The sequence below is a fragment of the Chinchilla lanigera genome, unplaced genomic scaffold (genome assembly GCF_000276665.1).
Source record: "Chinchilla lanigera isolate Chin_1 unplaced genomic scaffold, ChiLan1.0 scaffold00077, whole genome shotgun sequence".
Lineage (NCBI taxonomy): Eukaryota > Metazoa > Chordata > Mammalia > Rodentia > Chinchillidae > Chinchilla > Chinchilla lanigera.
The window spans coordinates 7674870-7691871 of record NW_004955478.1 but is presented as its reverse complement, the minus strand read 5'-3'; the positions used below and the strand labels follow the sequence as shown (position 1 = coordinate 7691871).

Here is a 17002-nt window from a genome sequence, read left to right as displayed (position 1 = left end):
GAGAAGAAGGAAGGAAGGAAGGACAGGTGTGCACCATTACGCACGGCTGATGAGTCTACTTTCTAATATCGTATAAGCTCTTTCTGCCACTACTGGTTACTTAGAACCCAGGGCGATTTCGTTTACCTTTATATCCTCAGATCCTAGTCTAGCTGGTGGCAAAAAGTATGTTATACATATCAGGCTTTGTCTCCTGTTTCCAAAGTTTTCTTTTGTGCACAGTACAGAGATGCACTAATTACAAGTCAAAAAAAAAAAAAAGAAAAGAAAAGAAAAGAAAAGAAAAAAAGTAAAAAAGTAAAAATTTCATGTGTAAAACTCCATCATGGATTAGAGAGACTGGGAAGAACTCATGATGGCTTGCCGGGCATGGTGGCGCACGTCTGTAATCCCAGCACTCGATAGGTTGACGTAGGAGGATCGCTGTGAGTTCGAGACCAGCCTGGGCTCCAAAGTAAGCTTAAGGCCAGCATGAAGTACATAGTGAGACCCTGTCTCAAGAAGACAAAAAAAAAAAAAAACCCCAACCCCCCCGCCCCAAACCAAGTCAGCTATCAAAACGTACGAATAAATTAGGAATAACTTAGAAGACCCGCCATTCTTATTAGTAAAATACTGGTGGCTCCGCCTAGCCTCCCATCTCTATGGTCGGAGGGTGACCTCTCTATACTTTGGAGGATTTATCGAGCACAGCCAATCATTAGATCATTTTTACAGCACGCGGTCAGAACTTTGGCTTACTATTGGTTGAGCGGTAAAGCCCGCCCTACTACTTCCGTTACGCTCCTTTAAGTAGACGCCAGGCGGGTGGTTCGGTCTTTTGGCGACGGCGGACCCAGAGAGGTGAGCGAGTTTTGGTGTTGGGCTGTAGGGCTGGAGGCAGTTGCTGGCCGTGATGACATTCCTATTAAAGCACGTGTTAGACTGCTGACAAGGGTGATGCGAACTGGAGGCTGAGCCGGTGGCGGGCTTGGCGGAGGGGAGGGGACGCTGGGAGGCCACCCTCGCTCACCTGCCGCCGTTGTTCCTGCAGGTCCCGCCCTTCCGAGGACGTCAGATCGCCTTGTCTAAAGCGTCTTTCCGGCGCTTCTCCCTACTCCCAAGCCCCCCAATAAAACGCTGTGCTCCCCAGCCTGGTGTCTGTGTGGTCGGTGACGCGCTGCCTTTGGGCCCGCTGCGCCTGCGCGTGGCGCCGGGGGTCAAGCTGCAGCGCCAGAGAACGTGCTCGCGCATAACTGGGGCCGCCTGCCCTTCGCGGACGGCCCTTTTAACCGCGAGCGACACGGCCGCGGCCGGGAGCGCGCGCCGTGCCCCGGCGGGAACGGGCCGTGCGGGTGGTAGACCTGCCTGGGCGCCCGTTTGCGGCGCCTCCCCGAAGTGCCGGCCAGATCTGTGGCTGCCGTGCTGGGGAGACTGGCGAGGTGCGCGCGGCATGCGCAGTGGGGGGGGGCGGCCGCAGCTGTACGGGTGTAAGTTCTGGTTAAGGTGAAGTCGGGATCTGTTGGTGAAAAACTGCGGGGAAACTAATTGTCGAGCTAGCTTAGCCTCAGTTACGGGGTGGTGTGAAGGTGAAGGCGACCCTTGCGTACGCGTTCAGGTGTTCGAGCTGGCCCGAGATCCTACATCCGGGCTTCTGCGGGAGTTCGCCCGGGGGAGGGGCAGAGGTGCACAAACGAGGGGGATCCTTGATGCTTTGGTGTTCACTAAATGCCCCAGGTTAAAAGGGTGACTGCCAATAAGGGTGTGGGTTCCAGCTCCCGGTTAGTTAAATGTTGAAGTCTGAACTTGGTTCTCTAGGTTGAGGAGGAAAACGACACCCACCCCATGTAGCAGGGCTGCCTTGCGGCCTTCGGGGGCCGCCGGCCTTGACCACAGGCAGAGGCGGTGCTGTGCCTGGACGGATCAGACAAGCAAGGCTCACTAGGGTAAATGCCACATTTAGTGAGCTAAAGCTTCAGGGAAGAGGGAGTCGGCCTGACGACCAAGTCCCCTCTCCCAAAAGCAACGTGTCAACCCATCTTCTCAACCTGCTGTTACGCTTTAACCTATCACTTTTTTGGTCTTGGTGTTTTTGAGGCAGGGTCTCACTATGTAGTTCAGGCAAGACTTGCACTCAGCCATCTTGCCTCTCCGACTGCTGAACTGCAAGCCTGTACCACTGTACCCAGTTTTTTTTTTTTTTTTTTTGTCTTGGAAACGGTCTCATGCAGTGCATGCTGGTCTCAAACTTGCAAAGGTCCTCCTGTCTCAGCCTCCTGAGTGCTTGGATAACAGGCGCGCACCACCACGCCCAGCCTCTAATCTGTTTTAACACTGTTCTGTTTGCTGGGGAGGAGAGGTACTCAGTTATAGAATGGCCAGCTACAAGCCGGTTGCTTTGCTGTAACTTGTCTTTCTACACTTACAACTGGTCTCAGCACACAGCAGGTAAGTAAATGTTCCTACTGCCAGGCGAGGGCCCAGTTCTCTGCACTCACTACTGTGTCCTTGTCTTAACAAACGGCTCTGCAGAAATAACTTAAATGCTTACCTAGTATTTGACATGAGAGATTATTCTGTGAAACAATGCAAGCCACCCTAGGTCCCCGCACACTATTCGACTGAGCGGTGGGTAAAGTGTGTGACCTCTACACAGTAGTGCATTCAGCCCTTCGCCTTTACTTACGCACAGTAACGAGCAGTGAGCAAGACATGCGGGCTCGCACGAGGAGAAATCAGCACACCGACTGGGATGGTCAAGTGATTTAAGTCAAATGTTTTAATGGTGCCATTAAAATAAGGGCTCAAATATATCTTAATATATTAATTTCTTTAAAGTCAGGCAAGGTGCTGTTTAAAAAAAAAATCACTATTAGCTTTGTCCACAGATGTAAGTTATCAAAAGTTACCCAAGGTAATTTTGATATTCAATGCAGCTTTAAACAATAAAAATCTGTATTTACTTCTCAAAGCAAATTATACAATTAGAGTCTCCAAACTTGTAAACTAAACATTCTGACACAAATGCACAAAATTAAGTTGGCAACATGAAAGGAAGGTTACGTGTATTTTGAGATCTGTAGTGTCGGATGGGAAGCGAACTTGTGGGCTTGACTCAAAAGCAGCTACCAGTTGAGCGGTTCTGTTTTGGCCATCAGAAAAGAAAACCGCCCACAAAACTTTCTCAAGCCAGTTAGATTAACAAAGCATTCCCCTTCCTATATGAAGCTTTCTAGAGCACACAAGAAATCTGGGCTTTTGGGCCCATGCTGTCTGGACTAAAGATAAACAAAAGGTCCTCGTGTGCAATGTCTGTCATTATGCTTGTGCCTCAGGAAACAATCAGGATTAGAGGCCAGGATCACTGCACCTCACTGGTAAGATGCTTAGGATGGTTTGATCTCATGGCTTTGCCTAATGTTCACGTAAATCCCAGTGCCTCCACCCCAACTGAAAGTTGTGTGTCTTCTATGGCAACTTGCTTCCAAAATGCACAATTTAATTAAAAAAAAAAAAGTAATGCTATGCCTATCTACCGCCATTGCAATGGCTCACAGAATTCCACTCCCCACACGTTACTGAATTGACATTCTTGGAGCATGGAGGGCTGCAATCGTGTACAAAGTGTAGAGTGAAAAAATGTTCCATTGTGCACCAGCTGCCTGAGGAAAAGCTTTGGATGAGTCCAGGAGGTGAGGGGAAGTCTTCCAGTTGTACAGCTTCACTCTGAATGTGCTTTTTGCTGCCACAAAAACTGGTAGACTTCAAAAAGCCACAGTGTGAATCATGTGTAACTTCTGGGTCCACCGGGGCGATGCTTCAGTCTCCTTTGTCGAGTCCAAGCTCTGTGGCAGGCAATCCAGACACCTGTCGCTGGGTGCGGGGAGTGACACCTCACGTGGAATGGGCACCAGCAGGCAGAGGGCAGAAGCAGTCTTGGAGACGGCAGCTGCGGCACAGCTGAAGGCCAATGCCGCAGCACGGATGGCAGCCACGAGCCCCGCATGTCAGCCGGGCCTCACGGAGCAGGGAGCACCCCTTCTTCCCCCGTTACAGCGCTTCCGCAGCCTCCACAGGTGGCTCTTTCAGGAGGCAGGAAGTAGAGCGGGGGTCCATGGCTGAGTGCATTAGAGGGACATAAACATCATCCATGTTTGGCATGACGAAAACTTTCTGCAGGGAGATATTAACGTCAGTTTATCATCCTTCCTTTGTTCTAATGATAATTTCAGACTTTAGACAGATTTTTAAAAATATGTATGGAAATTTTTCCCCCACATTTCTCCACTAATTTAAAGAGTTGAGGGATCACCAGTGCACAAATAATAACATAATGTTACCAGTTCTGAAGCAGAAGCCTTTGGTTTTCTGTACATACGTGAAATTACTCCTAAGTGATAAACAACATTCATTGAACAGAACTGGCTTAATTGCTGACAGTTTTTCCAAATTATGTCCAGAACACATTCCAAGTAGATTTATCTTTGTATATCTTGGGAAAAAAAGATAAGAGTTTTGCTTTGTTTTGACACAGGGTCTTGTTATGTAGTTCAGCCTGGCCTTAAGCTCACTCTGTAGCCCAGGCTGACATTGAACTGTTAGGTTTAGCACTGGACAGAGCAAGAGACAGATGAAACAAGCCTTTATTGCCAGCGTGGGAGGGCTGCAGGAGATTGCAAGGACCCTTGGAGGAGGGGGCTGGGGAATGGGTTTTTACTGGATTGGACTAGAGGTGGAGTTAACATGGGCAGGTGATGTGTCGTATCTCGGTATTGGGAGTTAATTGGTGCGAGCGCAAAAGGGAGTAGGAAGTGTATCTCGGGGTCTGAAGAACAAAGAAGTATGTGTCCTGGCTGGCGCCATTTTTGGGATTCTGGATGTCTACCACACTGGTTTCTGGTTTATTTTTGGTCTTTTTTTTTTGGAGACAGGGTCTATGCAGTTCTGGCTGGCCTTGAGCTCACTCTAGCCCAGGCTGGCCTCAAATTCACAACGATCCTCCTGCCTCAGCCTCCTGAGTGCTGGGATTACAGGCGTGCGCCACTACGCCCGGCTCACATTGGATTCTTAAAAGAGGATCCTGACCGAGATGAAGCTCGGGACCTCTACTCTGCCCTGAGCTTGTTATACTCGGTGTGAAACACAAGCTAACACGGCATGCTTACCTGAAACTCTTGCTCCAGTTTCTTCTCTATCCAGTCTGTCACGTGAACTAAAGTCACTTCTCTCTCTCCCAGTTTTGGCCGAGCTTTCAGCTCCACGTATGGTGGCTTCCGGAAGCCATACCTTTTAGAGGAAGACGAGTAGCAATCACATTGAGAAGTAGAGAGGAAGCAGACAAGCACTGATGGAAACACTTCTCCTTTACTTGGGGCTTGATCACAACCTAAAATACCGCTACTTTGAAAATCCCCTCCAAAATTAATTCAGCAGGGTCAGAATGAACTTGTAAGCTCCCTGCATGCCTGGACAGTGAGAGGGCTGTCCCTAACTAATCAGACCAGTTCTTGTGAACTGGATAAGCCAGGATGTTCCATAGGAAAGGTCCATGATGCGGGGATTTTTTAATTTTTCCTAAAATGGTAGTGATCTTTTTTCTATTTTGATAAAAGATATGCACATTACAAGAAACAAAATATAAATGCATAGAGCTGAACTTGAGCCAGGTGTGATAGCGTAGGCCTGTAATCCTAGCGCTCAGGAAGCTGAGGTGATCCTCTGGTTGGACGCCAGCCTGAACTACTGTGAGACCTTGTTTTGAAGAACAAAGAAACAACAACAGAAAACCCTTAACTTGAAAGACCTGGCCTGCCTGTCATCCCCAAGAAAGGACCAATGAGCGAGGTGGGTCAGTGTTCCTCGCACTCTCATAAGCACACGTGGATCTGCTTTTTCACTCCACACCATACTTCTCTAGCTTCCTATGGGAGCTGACTGGGACTTAGCAAAGCACTCAGATAAGACACTCAAACACCTCAAAATTAATCAGTGTTGGGTCAGTGTTTTAGAAGCGCAGGAGAAATGTCAAATTGCTAGAAGTATTTCTAGGTGCTCTTAGTATCTGTGCGTGGTTTGGGGGTTCAGCAGTATACAGGTCAGCCCCTGAGCACGTGCCAGGGAGCACTATCCCAGGGGCCTTTCATTTCATCGTCCCTAGGCAGTGGCATTTCTAGCTGCTGAGTCTAGAAGTCTGGTGGTACAGAGAAGAAATGTATGAACTCAGTATTTTAAAAAAAATTTTTTAAGGGTTAGGGGCTGTAAAGTAGTAACAATGGGCATTTCTAGGTGATAAGATTATGGGCCTGAGTTTCTTGGTCTTTTGTTCATACTTGTTTTTCCAATCTCACTTTTTAAAAAATCATGAATTATTACTTTAATTTCTTTTTTTGGTACCGGGGATCGATCTCATGACCTTGGACTTGCCAGGCAGGCGCTTATGCCCCTGAGCTATATCCCCAGCCTGAATTATTACTTCAAGAGAAAAAGTCTATACATAAAGGGTTTTTTGTTTTTGTTTTGAGACAGGGTCTCCCTGTACAGTTCAGGCTGGCCTGGAACGCATGGCAATCTTCCCGCCTCAGCCCTGAGTGCTAGGATTACAGGCGTGCGCGATCATGCTTGGCATATAAAGGCACTTTAAAATTTTACTGGGAAACACTGTCAGCATCATCGGAACTATCAGCCAGCGCGGAAATCTGACTATCCCTGCAGAGCCTCCTGCACGCTGCTGAGCACAAGGAGACGCGCAGGCAGCGCTGGTCCCCTCTGGTGGCTCAGAGCTGTGCTTTTACTATGGGTACAGTTTATGACACAGTGAGACTTCCTACGTGGTAACTATCCCCTTATGCTTATTTTATGCAACACGAAATGCCAAGTTTTTTTTCTTGCAGTGCTGGGCACAAGGGCTTCCTACATGCGAGGCAGGTGTCTTGCCACTGAGCTACATCCCCAGCCTAATGCCAATTTAAATTTAGATTCACAGCTAGAGATGCTGGATCCATAAATAATTTATTTTATTCTCCACCCTGGCTTAATCACTACAACTCCTCTATCGACTGCTGAAATCCTGGAGGATGGGCCAGGCCTATCTGCATTTTCAGCAAGTTCCCAGGTGATTCTACCCTGCAGCTGGAGCTGAGAGCAACTCTGCACAGATCTCCTACCACGAACACCAACATGACCTCCAGACTGCACACCAAGGTCTAACTCAGGAAGTGTCCCTGACCACCTGGATTCTGCTGGCTGGCTCACCGACCCTCCTCTGCCGAGGGGACAGCCGGGCACCGCCTCAGCAGGGTGCCAGGAGAACTAGCCGGTGGTGCAGGGCGGCCCAGGCCTGGTGGAGAGAAGGGCACCCTACCAGCGGCAGAGTTACTACCAGAGGAGGAGCTGGTTTTGGGAGGAAGCAGACCAAGAACAGACGCGGCGCGTGACGTAGGCCTCATGCATTCATCTTCACCGTTCCTGGCGTGTGAAGATAAATCCTTAGATACGAACGAACCGTTTACAGAAGAAAGTATAACTGGACTTTCAGCTGTCCAGGAGCAGCTATTTCCCTTAATCCTAAGGCTGAGCAGGCTGGGACTGTGACTGCCATTGGCTGTCCCTCCAGGCCCCTCTACGCACCATATGCGGTCGGTCGGCGGGGGAGGAATGTTGACCACCAGGGTTCCTCGGCACTCTTGTACTTCAACGGTCAGCAGCAGGGGTGTGTTGGAGACTTCTTCAATCTTCTTTTTAATGAACTCGGTCTCTGTTGCTTTTTGGAAATATTTTGATTTGGTAATTTTATCAACAAACCTCATAATTTTACTTGTTCGATGACCTCCAACATACCTTCAAATGGGGGACACAAAGAGGTGTTAGTGTAGACTTGTCTCTTTCACAGACACAACTCTTGTGGCTCTAGTTTCACCTTCCTTACAGCCCTTTCTCAGTCGCTGCTTTGGCACGGATCGCCTCCTCTGTGTTGGGGCGCCGTCCTGCGCACTGTAGATTTTTAGTGCCATCCCCGCCCTCTCCCACTAGGTGGCACCAGCACTTTCCCAGTTATGGCAATCATACCCGTCTCCAGGTGTAGTGACCAAATTTCCCTCCGTTGAGAACTACTACTTGAGAAAAAGTGTACCTGTCAGACAGACCCCCCCCGAACTGACCCTGGAGGGCTGGGAGAAGTCCTCATGCAGAGAAGGTACCCCCCTGACACCACTCAAAGGCTGAGTGTAAGTCCATGTCCTACCAGAGAAGCCTCTCAATCTCCTAACAGCCAACGGCAAACCCTGCTGCAAGGCAGAAACACCGAACAGTGATTACCTCTCATGAGGTGGTGTCCTGCTGATCCGAGTGTAAATACTGTTCTCTCTGTGTGTGTTACTGGAGATTTAACCCTGGGCCTTGGGACTGAGCTACATCTCCAGCCTTTTTTAAAATTTCCAGACAGGGTCTGAGTCACTAAATTTCCCTGGGTGGGCCTGAACTTATTATTTTTTTTTTTTTTTGGTTTTTCTCCGGTACCGGGAACTGAACTCACGACCTTGTGCTTGCCAGGCAGGCACTTTTTGCCGCTGAGCTAAATCCCCAGCCCCGGGCCTGAACTTATGACCCAGCCACCCACAGTGCTGAATTCTAAGTGTGCCACCATGCCTCTGGGGCCTGGCACTTTTCTCCCCTTATTTTTAGGGCTTGGAATCTCTTAAAGAAAAATGCTATGTCAAACTAAGCTGATATGCCAGCAGGTGAAGAAGATAAACATTTGTGTCAGGTTATATAATTCATAAAGCTGCCTGAAGAACAGAGGACATCTGACTTGAAAATCCTCTGCAGCTCCAGGGCATCAGGAACAGCATGTATATAAAGGAAAACAATTTCCTTCTTTTCTTCCTCCACTCCACCTTGGGAGTGCTGGAGTTGGAACCCAGCGTCTTACATGTGCTAGGCAAGCGCTCTACCACTGGTCTACATCCTTAGCCCAAAGCAGTCATTCTTTTTCTTTTTTTGGTCTTTTTGAGACAGGGTCTCACTATGCAGTTCAGGCTGGCCTTGAGCTCACTTTGTAGCCCAGGTTGGCCTTGAACTTGCAACGATCCTCTTGCCTCAGCCTCCCGAGTGCTGGGATTGCAGGCGCGCGCCACCATGCCTGGCTTAGTTCTTCTTTTTTTTTTGGTACCAGGAATTGAACTCAGGACCTTGCGCTTGTCAGGCAGGTGCTTGTGCTGCTGAGCTACATCCCTGGCCCCTGGCTTAGTCATCCTTAAAAAGGTCCAGCAGCTAGAGTTTCAGTAACACACACACTCTTTAGCACCACCTGTTCAAATGTCTGGGTTATTTCCTTACTAAAGTTTCTGAGTCACTGGCTTCTTCATAATCTTCATTTCTTCAGCTCCCATTAAATAATTCAGAGATCCACTCTGTTCGGTCCAATATCCAAGTAACAAGCAAGAGAGCTCCCAAATGACTCATGATCCAAAAATATCCACTGTTATCCACATTTTCAACATTCACCAAAGAAAATCTCTCAAGTTTTCAGCTCTTTAGGAGCCAGCAACTCAAAGGCTATATAAACACGGACTAAGGCTCTTCCTTCCACCGGGCAGCAGGGGGTGCCCCTTGCAGCCACTGCTCCTCTCACTCCCCGGAAGACCCGGGGTGCTCTGCACAACCTTGCCCTCCAACTTCTCTGCTATTTACTTTATTTTTTATTTTTTGTCTTTTTGAGACAGGGTCTCGCTATGCAATTCAGGCTGGCCTTGAGCTCACTTTGTAGCCCAGGCTGGTCTCAAACAAGGATCCTCCTGCCTCAGCCTCTCAAGTGCTGGGATTCCAGGTGGAAGCCACCCAGCCCGGCTTCTGCTATTTACCTTAAGGCAGGAAAAAGCTATGGAGTCTGGAACCAATTAGGAAAGGAAAGCTATACAAACCTTTTCTCTTTGCTGCCTGTCCATAACCACCACTCAATGTGAAGGAGGAGGATCACAACGAAGAAAGGAAAGGCCCAGCCTGAGCCCTGATCCCTGGAGACCCTCGAGCCACTCACCCTTCAGCCCCCGGGAGCAGCTGTTTGTCTCCTGCACTGGGCTCTGGTGCATCATCCTCATCAGAGGAGCCGGCGCTGGAGGACTCCTCATCACTGTCGGCGAGACAGTACGCCCGGGGCCTGCAACTGCACGGGGAAGCACAGTGACCACGGCGGCCAGGGCTGCCTAGAAAGAGCACACGCACACTCGGCCACAGGGGGTCAGGTGGGACCTCGACGCACACTCCTTGTCTTCAGCCCACCAGTAAAGGAAAGGCCCAATCCAAGAGTCCTGATTCCTACTCCGGATCCCAGTGCGAAGTCCCTCAGGACTACAGAGCACTCGGGCCTTACTGCCTTCGAGCATGCGTGCAAAGCACAGTGGTGGAGTGTGATGCGGTCACAGGAAATGCGGTGAGAACCACGTGGAGGGGGAGTGGGGAGCACGGAGGGGTGCGGGGTGGGGTGGCAGCGATGTGATGTCATGACCGCCCCTCACTGGTGATGAGGACATGCAGGCCAGTCCCTTGCCTCTGCCTGAGGCGGAAGCTGCTGACGCTTCCTGGCTCGGTTAACACCCAAGCGAGTTTTCACTCAAGACTCCGTCCCAGCAAAATTACCATCCTACCCCACATCTTGCCCCATCTTCTGAGGGTCACAAAACTGAAAACAAAGGTACACATCTTAAGGGACCTGAAGAAACAACTGATCAGAAAACCTGGACTTCACCTGCAAAGACACACATTTGAGGGGCTGGGGACTTAGCTCAGCGGCACAGCGCCTGCCTGGCAAGCGCAAGGTCGTGAGTTTCATTCCATATTTGACCATGCTTTTTGTTAAAGTAAGAGAAAGCCTCACCAGAGTAGCGCCCCTCATTGAAATCTCCAGGTTGGACACCCGGTCTCCAGAGGCGTGCGGCCTGCTGAGACACCAGCGGAGGACAGGGACCGAGGCCCCTCTGCGGGACTGCAGCTTCTTGGCTGAGCTCAGTCCACCAGGGGCCGCTGGCTCCCTGGACTGTGGCTGTGCGTCCAGGAACCCTGCCCGGCAGGGCCTGTCTCCGAGGCTCAGGGACGTAACTGGGACGAAATGAGTGAGTAGTCCCCACACAGAAACCAAATGGTCTCGAAGCAGAGGCTGGATCTCTCACCTTTCTGACAAGGACAAATTGCCAAGATGGCAGGCAGTGGAGCCAGGCCATATCTCCCTGCAGCTGCATCCTTCTGTCTTCCTCTAAGGTGACACTTGGGCCACCAGAGGCACACTGGGGCAGTCGTCTGACCAAGGGTCAAGGGCAGAGGCACCTGCCAGTGTGCTGAGGCGGCCCAGCAGCGACCCCAGCACTGCACACAGGACGGCGGGACTGGGGCCTCCACCCCTGAAACAGGAGCGGGGCTGTAAGAGGATCCGATGAGTGTCCTCCTGCAGGACACACGGATCCTGCTCAGCCCTGGGCCTGAGACACAAGAGCCGGCACTCCAGCCAGCAGGTTAGAGGGAAGCTCCCTCTGCAAAACGAAGCCTCTCGTCCCTGCCAACATCGGACCACCTTTCTCCTTCCTTCCACCACAGGCCTGGCTCGTCCTGTGCTCCGTGCATGTGTGGTCACACAGCCACTTCAGAGCCTTCCGAGCTCAGGCACCCTCAGCTCTCTGGTTTCAGATGTACGCTGCAAAAGACGATTCCCCGGGAAGCCTGACCGTCAGAGATGTAAATCGCCAGTGATTACACAACTGTCCTGCTTCCCCAGCGGAGTATGGCTGCACTCCGGCTCACTCCCTGCACGGCCAGGTGTGGAAGCTCTCCCAACATACCGTCTGCTCCTCATCACCCCCGCAGGGTATGAAGGGCTGCCTGCAGGAGCCTTCCTGTCCCCACCCGTATGTGTCATCGGGCAGCTCCAGATGCCAGGAAGAAGATGCCCAAGGCCAAGCGCTACAGTGAGCTCCTCGTTCCAAAACTAATTCCTTGCAGGGCAGAACACAGGGCAGATTTTGCAGCTTGAAGTAAATAACTTATATAACGCTACACCAGCTAAAGCAGATGGAATGACAGGAAATTCTGACCCCAGCCAAGCACTAACCCTCCCTTGGGCACTGGAGGGTGCGTCACTCCACGCCCACTACTCATTAATTAAGCTCCTGCTAAAATGCCCGGCTAATCTTCAGCTGTAGAACCGAACGTGCAGCTTATCTTGACTTTATAACATCAGCAGAAACGTCACAGAAGGAAACCACACACTGAATGTGACGAGCCCAACAGCGTTACACACACCTCAGAACTGCGGGCAAGCGTGCTGCCCTCTCAAGAGAGCCGCCTGAATAGGCTTATTCCGGTTATGCTGCCTCTGCTGAAAACTGTTTTGGAAATGTGTCTGGAGTCAGAAGTGGAATGTTTTATTACTGATACTCTGTACTGGACCAAGTGTTTTAATTCTTGGTCTCATAGTCATTACCTCTGATAACTTCTGGCAATTCTCAAACTGCACCAAGTAGGTTGGTTTGCTGTCTCTCAGGAGGGCACCACGTGCTCATGACTGAGAAGTGGAGACGCGGGCTCTGGGATCGCTCCTGGGAGTAGGGCTCCTGCTTCCCTCCGGAAAGCCTCTCGGAGGCTCTGATGCACAAACTGAGCCAGAAGATGCATGCGGACCAGCGCTGGCGGCGCAGGCCTACGATTCCTTCCCGAAAATGTTTTCAAGTGTATCTTTTGTTGTTGTGGTTTGGTTTTTGTTGTTGTTTTGTTTTAGTTTGAGACAGGGTCTTACAATGTAGTCCAGGCTGGCCCTGAGCTCACTGTGTAGCTCAGCCTAGCCCTGAACTCACAGAGATCTTCCTGCCTCTGCCTCCTGAATGCTGGATTACAGGCGTGCACCACCACGCCTGCCCAGGACCCCAGCAAGTCTAACTTCAGATGCCAGAGACTTTCCCTGCCAGAAAAGCCTCATCTGAACTCCCCTTCTCAGTCCTCTCAAGCCCATGGGACTGCCTTCATGTCTGGAACCATGATGAAAAGACAACCTCCTCATGGCTTCACGTGGGACCCAAACACAATTCAGCACTCACAGGGTATGAAATGCCACACAGGGAGTTGATAAGCACCACTCACCAGAAAATACAAATCCACAGATTGTCGAATCCAAATACATTTTAACAAATAGCAGAAAAACGGGGGAAAAAAAAAATAGCAGAGGTAGGTTAGCATACAGCAGGTGAAATTCTCCCAACTATTAAAACAGGAACATTTCATTAAACAACTCAGATAATCTAACCAAAAGAACATTCTTTTTTGTTTATTTTTGAGACAAGGTCTCACTGTATTTCAGGCTGCCCCTGAACTCACTATGTAGCCCAGGCTGGCCTCGAACTTGCAGCAATCCTCCTGCTTCAGCCTCCCAAGTGCTGGGATTACAGGCATGCACCACCACGGCTGGCTCCAAAAGAATATCCCCGGAGGTATACTCACAACTCACCCCGTCTGCTAATACCACAAGCATGAATAAAAGCAGTAGGTCAGTTAATTAAGCAAAAACCGAAGAGCCTGGGTCTTGTATTTAGACTCTGCCAAGGCAGCTCCTATGGCTTTTCCTTGTTTTTATACCGTTACTCCCACGCAGAGGGAGCAGAGATGTGAGAAGCAGCATGTCTTAATTTGCTAAAAACAACAGTATCATTTACATGTGCAGTCAGAGCGGTCACTTTTAAGATGTGTAAGAATATAAAAGATCCGGCTTATGCGTCTAGGCATTACAAGAGGTGGTAGTGGTGTGGGAATTAAGCTCTAGCAAGATGTGGTGGCTGAGGCAGGAGGATCACGAGTTTCAGCCCAGCCTAAGCAACTTAATAAGACCCTACCTCCAAAAAAGGGGGGCGGGTTGAGGATCTTGCTCAGTGAGAAATACCACCACAAAAAAGCAAAATAAAAGAAAAATGCTCTGTTAATTATCTCAAAGTTTTGGACTATTTCTGAATTAGACAACTCTGGGCAACATAGTGTACTTTCTACGAAGAGAAGAATTCACTAAGCAAATCCATATGGTATCGTTTGGGAAGATGCTTCTCAGAATACTTGTGGGGTGTCCTCTCAGCTACAAAATCACCCATCTCCTTACAGATAATTCTGGCTCGGTGACTGAAGCAGCGGCTCCCCCAGAGGACCTCAGACTGCTTCCCACAGTGCTGTCTGTGTCAGAAGGCTGCACACAGAGTATCTGGAGCAATGATTCGATTCACAGAGAAGTTCATCGCTCAGATGGGTCTGCCCTGCTTGTCAGACCGAATCAGCGGTGCTTTCCGGGTAACTGAGACGGTATCCCCAGCTCAGTGCTGCGGTCAGAGCAGCTGTCACAGCTGAGCGGGGAGTGGGGGCTCCCCTGGGGATGATGTGCGCTCTGCGGTCCAGAATCACTTACAGTGGCGCTAGCTCGCCAGCCAGGGCGCTCAGACCTCAGACCTGCTTATCCCCAGCTGCAGAGAGAGGTTGGTCCCCCAGGGTTGGGTTAGTAAGTTCATATATAGCCCCTTACCCTTCTTTGCCAATTTCGCCAACCTTCAGGGCTTCAACAAGAGGCTCTTTACCTAGTTTGGTCAAATTCATTTTGGTCTCAAGAGTCATCAGAAAAGATCCATTGTAGGACATTTCCAAGTCGATCCAGAGTCCTGGAGAAACAGGGAGAAAACAGGTTTTTCCCTCCCTCAAAAAACATGACTGTAAATGACAGTAGAGACATTTGTACTTTAAACTGGGTGTGGTGGCACATGCCTAGAATTCTAGCACTCGGGAGGCTGAGGCAGGAGAACTGCTGCCAGTTCAAGACCAGCCTGGGCTACACGGTGGATTCAAGGCCAGTCTGGACTACACAACAAGACTGTGTCTCAAAGCAGCCCCCCAAAATTATATGCAAACGTGGAGTGTGAAGGACCTAATTCAGCGCCACATGGACAGTCTGCATGCGGCTTGCGCCGCTAATACCGGCAAGAGCGGGCCGAGGGGGCAGAGGCCCAGGCCCGTGCGCAGTGGGACACACTCGGGCGGCTCTCCGCCCAGAGAACGGCCAGCACTCCAGTCCGCTGTGAGGGTCATGAGGAATTAAGACATTTTAGCACAGGAGGGCCAACCTCTACCTCTGCCGCCTCCTCCTCCTGTTTCATCGGAAAACACGCTCTGAGGGAATGGCCTGAGCCAGAGCCCCATCAGGATGGGCTACCGGATGGCCGGCCCGTTATGAGGCAGAAGGGGCAGAGGCGTAGCTCTGACCTGGGCCATTCTCTGAAGACACATAAGGGAAACTGTCTTTCCTGAAATTATTCAGTTCTTGGAAAAGGGGCAGACAAATGGGTCAGATTTAGTCTGCCATGATAAGAATAGTGACGAAAAGTATTACTAGCCTTTTCTTTCTAGAAATTTCCAAGTAATGGAAACAAGATTACCTTTCAGTCCCCAAGCTTATCCAGGTAAAGTCAGGTAACCACTTTGTACCTGAGGTTGTTTTTTTTTTTGGTACTGGGAATAGAACTCATGACCTCAGGCTTGCCAGGCAAGCGCTTATGCCGCTGAGCTATACCCCTGGCCCCTGTACCCGAGTTTAAAGATCTATTTCTTAGGAAGATACTACTGCCATGTTATTGCCATAACACTAAAAATGTGTTAAGTTTGTGGGATCTCGCTGTGGCGGCCATGGACGAGTCATCCTGAGACGCCCTGCCACTGGAAGGGCTAAGGACAGGACAGGTAAGACAGACCACACTGTGAGTGTTCAGACTCTGAGGTCCATCATACCTCACAGACTTTCCATCAAAATGGGATTCTTCCAGTGGGTGTTTAAGTGTTCATAAACCTTTATAGATCCTCATAAGACAAATGACAACATCTAAAAGGCAGCAGGAAATTAATCTAAAACCACCGTTCATTTTCAAGCAGTTACAGTAAGTAACCCCTCCCCTACACGTCTCTCAGATGAAGGCCCTGCTTAACCCCGAGGAGCACTAACGGCAGACTTCTTCACTAAAGGCGGTAATTTCTGTTCCCGTGTTCAGCACATCTTCTTTTTCCATAATTGAAGGTGATTACTTTCCATGAACGACCTGGTTTAATTAAATGATATGCAGGCCAACTGTGACTGTCCTGTCCGTAGTAATTTACAAACTTCTTTATTTGCTGCTCACATTAAAGCAGTCGAAAATCACTAATTACCTTGTTTTTCAAAATCCTGTTACTGACAAAAACACTAAATCTGCTGGAAGACAGAACAGGTAGAACTCTTGAACACACAGGTGTAGGCAAAGACTTTATGAACAAAATCCCAGTTATACAGGAATATCACTAAGAATCAACAAATGGGACCTCATCTTATTAAAAAGCTTTTACACAGCAAGAGAAACCACCAACAGAGTGAAGAGACAGCCCACAGCAGGGGGAAAAGTTTTTGCTAGCTGTTCCTCAGACAAAGGACTAAAGATCCTGCATTCATAAAGAACTCAAAGGTGCTGGAGATTTAGCTCAGCGGCAGAGCGCCTGCCTGGCAAGCGCAAGGTCGTGAGTTTGGTTCCCGGTACCGGAGAAAAACCAAAACCAAAACCAAAACAAACAAACAAAAAAAAAACAAAACATAAAGAACTCAAAAAAAAATCAGACCCCCCTCAAATGTAAAGACACAATCCAAAACTGGGCATCTGAAATGAACATTTTGCAGATGAAGCAGAAATGGCAAATAAATACATGAAAAAATGTTCAACATCAGTGGTCATTCGAGAGTTAACACAATGTTGAGGGGTTTTTTTGTACCAGGAATTGAACTCAGGACCTTGCGCTTGCCAAGCAAAGCGCTGTGCCACTGAGTTACATCCCCGGTCCAATGCTGAGATTTTATTTCACTTCGGAAACAATGGCTATTAGGAAAAAAATCAACCAACAACAAATGCTGGCAGTGCTGTGGGGGAAAGGGAATTCTCCACTGCCAGTGGGAGTGCAGACTGATATAACCACTGTGTAAATCAGTGTGGAGATTCCTCAA

General features: G+C 49.4%; 1 protein-coding gene and 1 long non-coding RNA gene across 6 annotated transcripts in view; one reads left to right on the top strand and one right to left on the bottom strand.

Annotated features, from left to right (window-relative positions):
• Positions 1-1131, top strand: part of LOC106146426 — a 30978-nt gene extending 29847 nt beyond the window's left edge. For both annotated transcript variants that reach the window (XR_001230849.1, XR_001230848.1), the window contains 2 exons: positions 718-843; positions 1034-1131. This is a non-coding gene — a long non-coding RNA (uncharacterized LOC106146426). The remainder of the gene's footprint in view (positions 1-717; positions 844-1033) is intronic.
• A 1604-nt stretch (positions 1132-2735) lies between these two features.
• Positions 2736-17002, bottom strand: part of Tex2 (testis expressed 2) — a 72941-nt gene continuing 58674 nt past the window's right edge. For 2 of the 4 annotated variants that reach the window (XM_013503181.1, XM_005402171.2), the window contains exons 8-12: positions 14516-14648; positions 10013-10138; positions 7606-7815; positions 5145-5265; positions 2736-4152 (exon numbers count right to left, since the gene is read on the bottom strand). In XM_013503181.1, the coding sequence (XP_013358635.1) occupies positions 4030-4152; positions 5145-5265; positions 7606-7815; positions 10013-10138; positions 14516-14648 (713 nt within the window). In that variant the 3' untranslated portion in view covers positions 2736-4029. Of the gene's footprint in view, positions 4153-5144; positions 5266-7605; positions 7816-10012; positions 10139-14515; positions 14649-17002 lie in introns of those variants that run through there. The other 2 variants (XM_005402172.2, XM_013503182.1) reach the window with 2 other exon arrangements.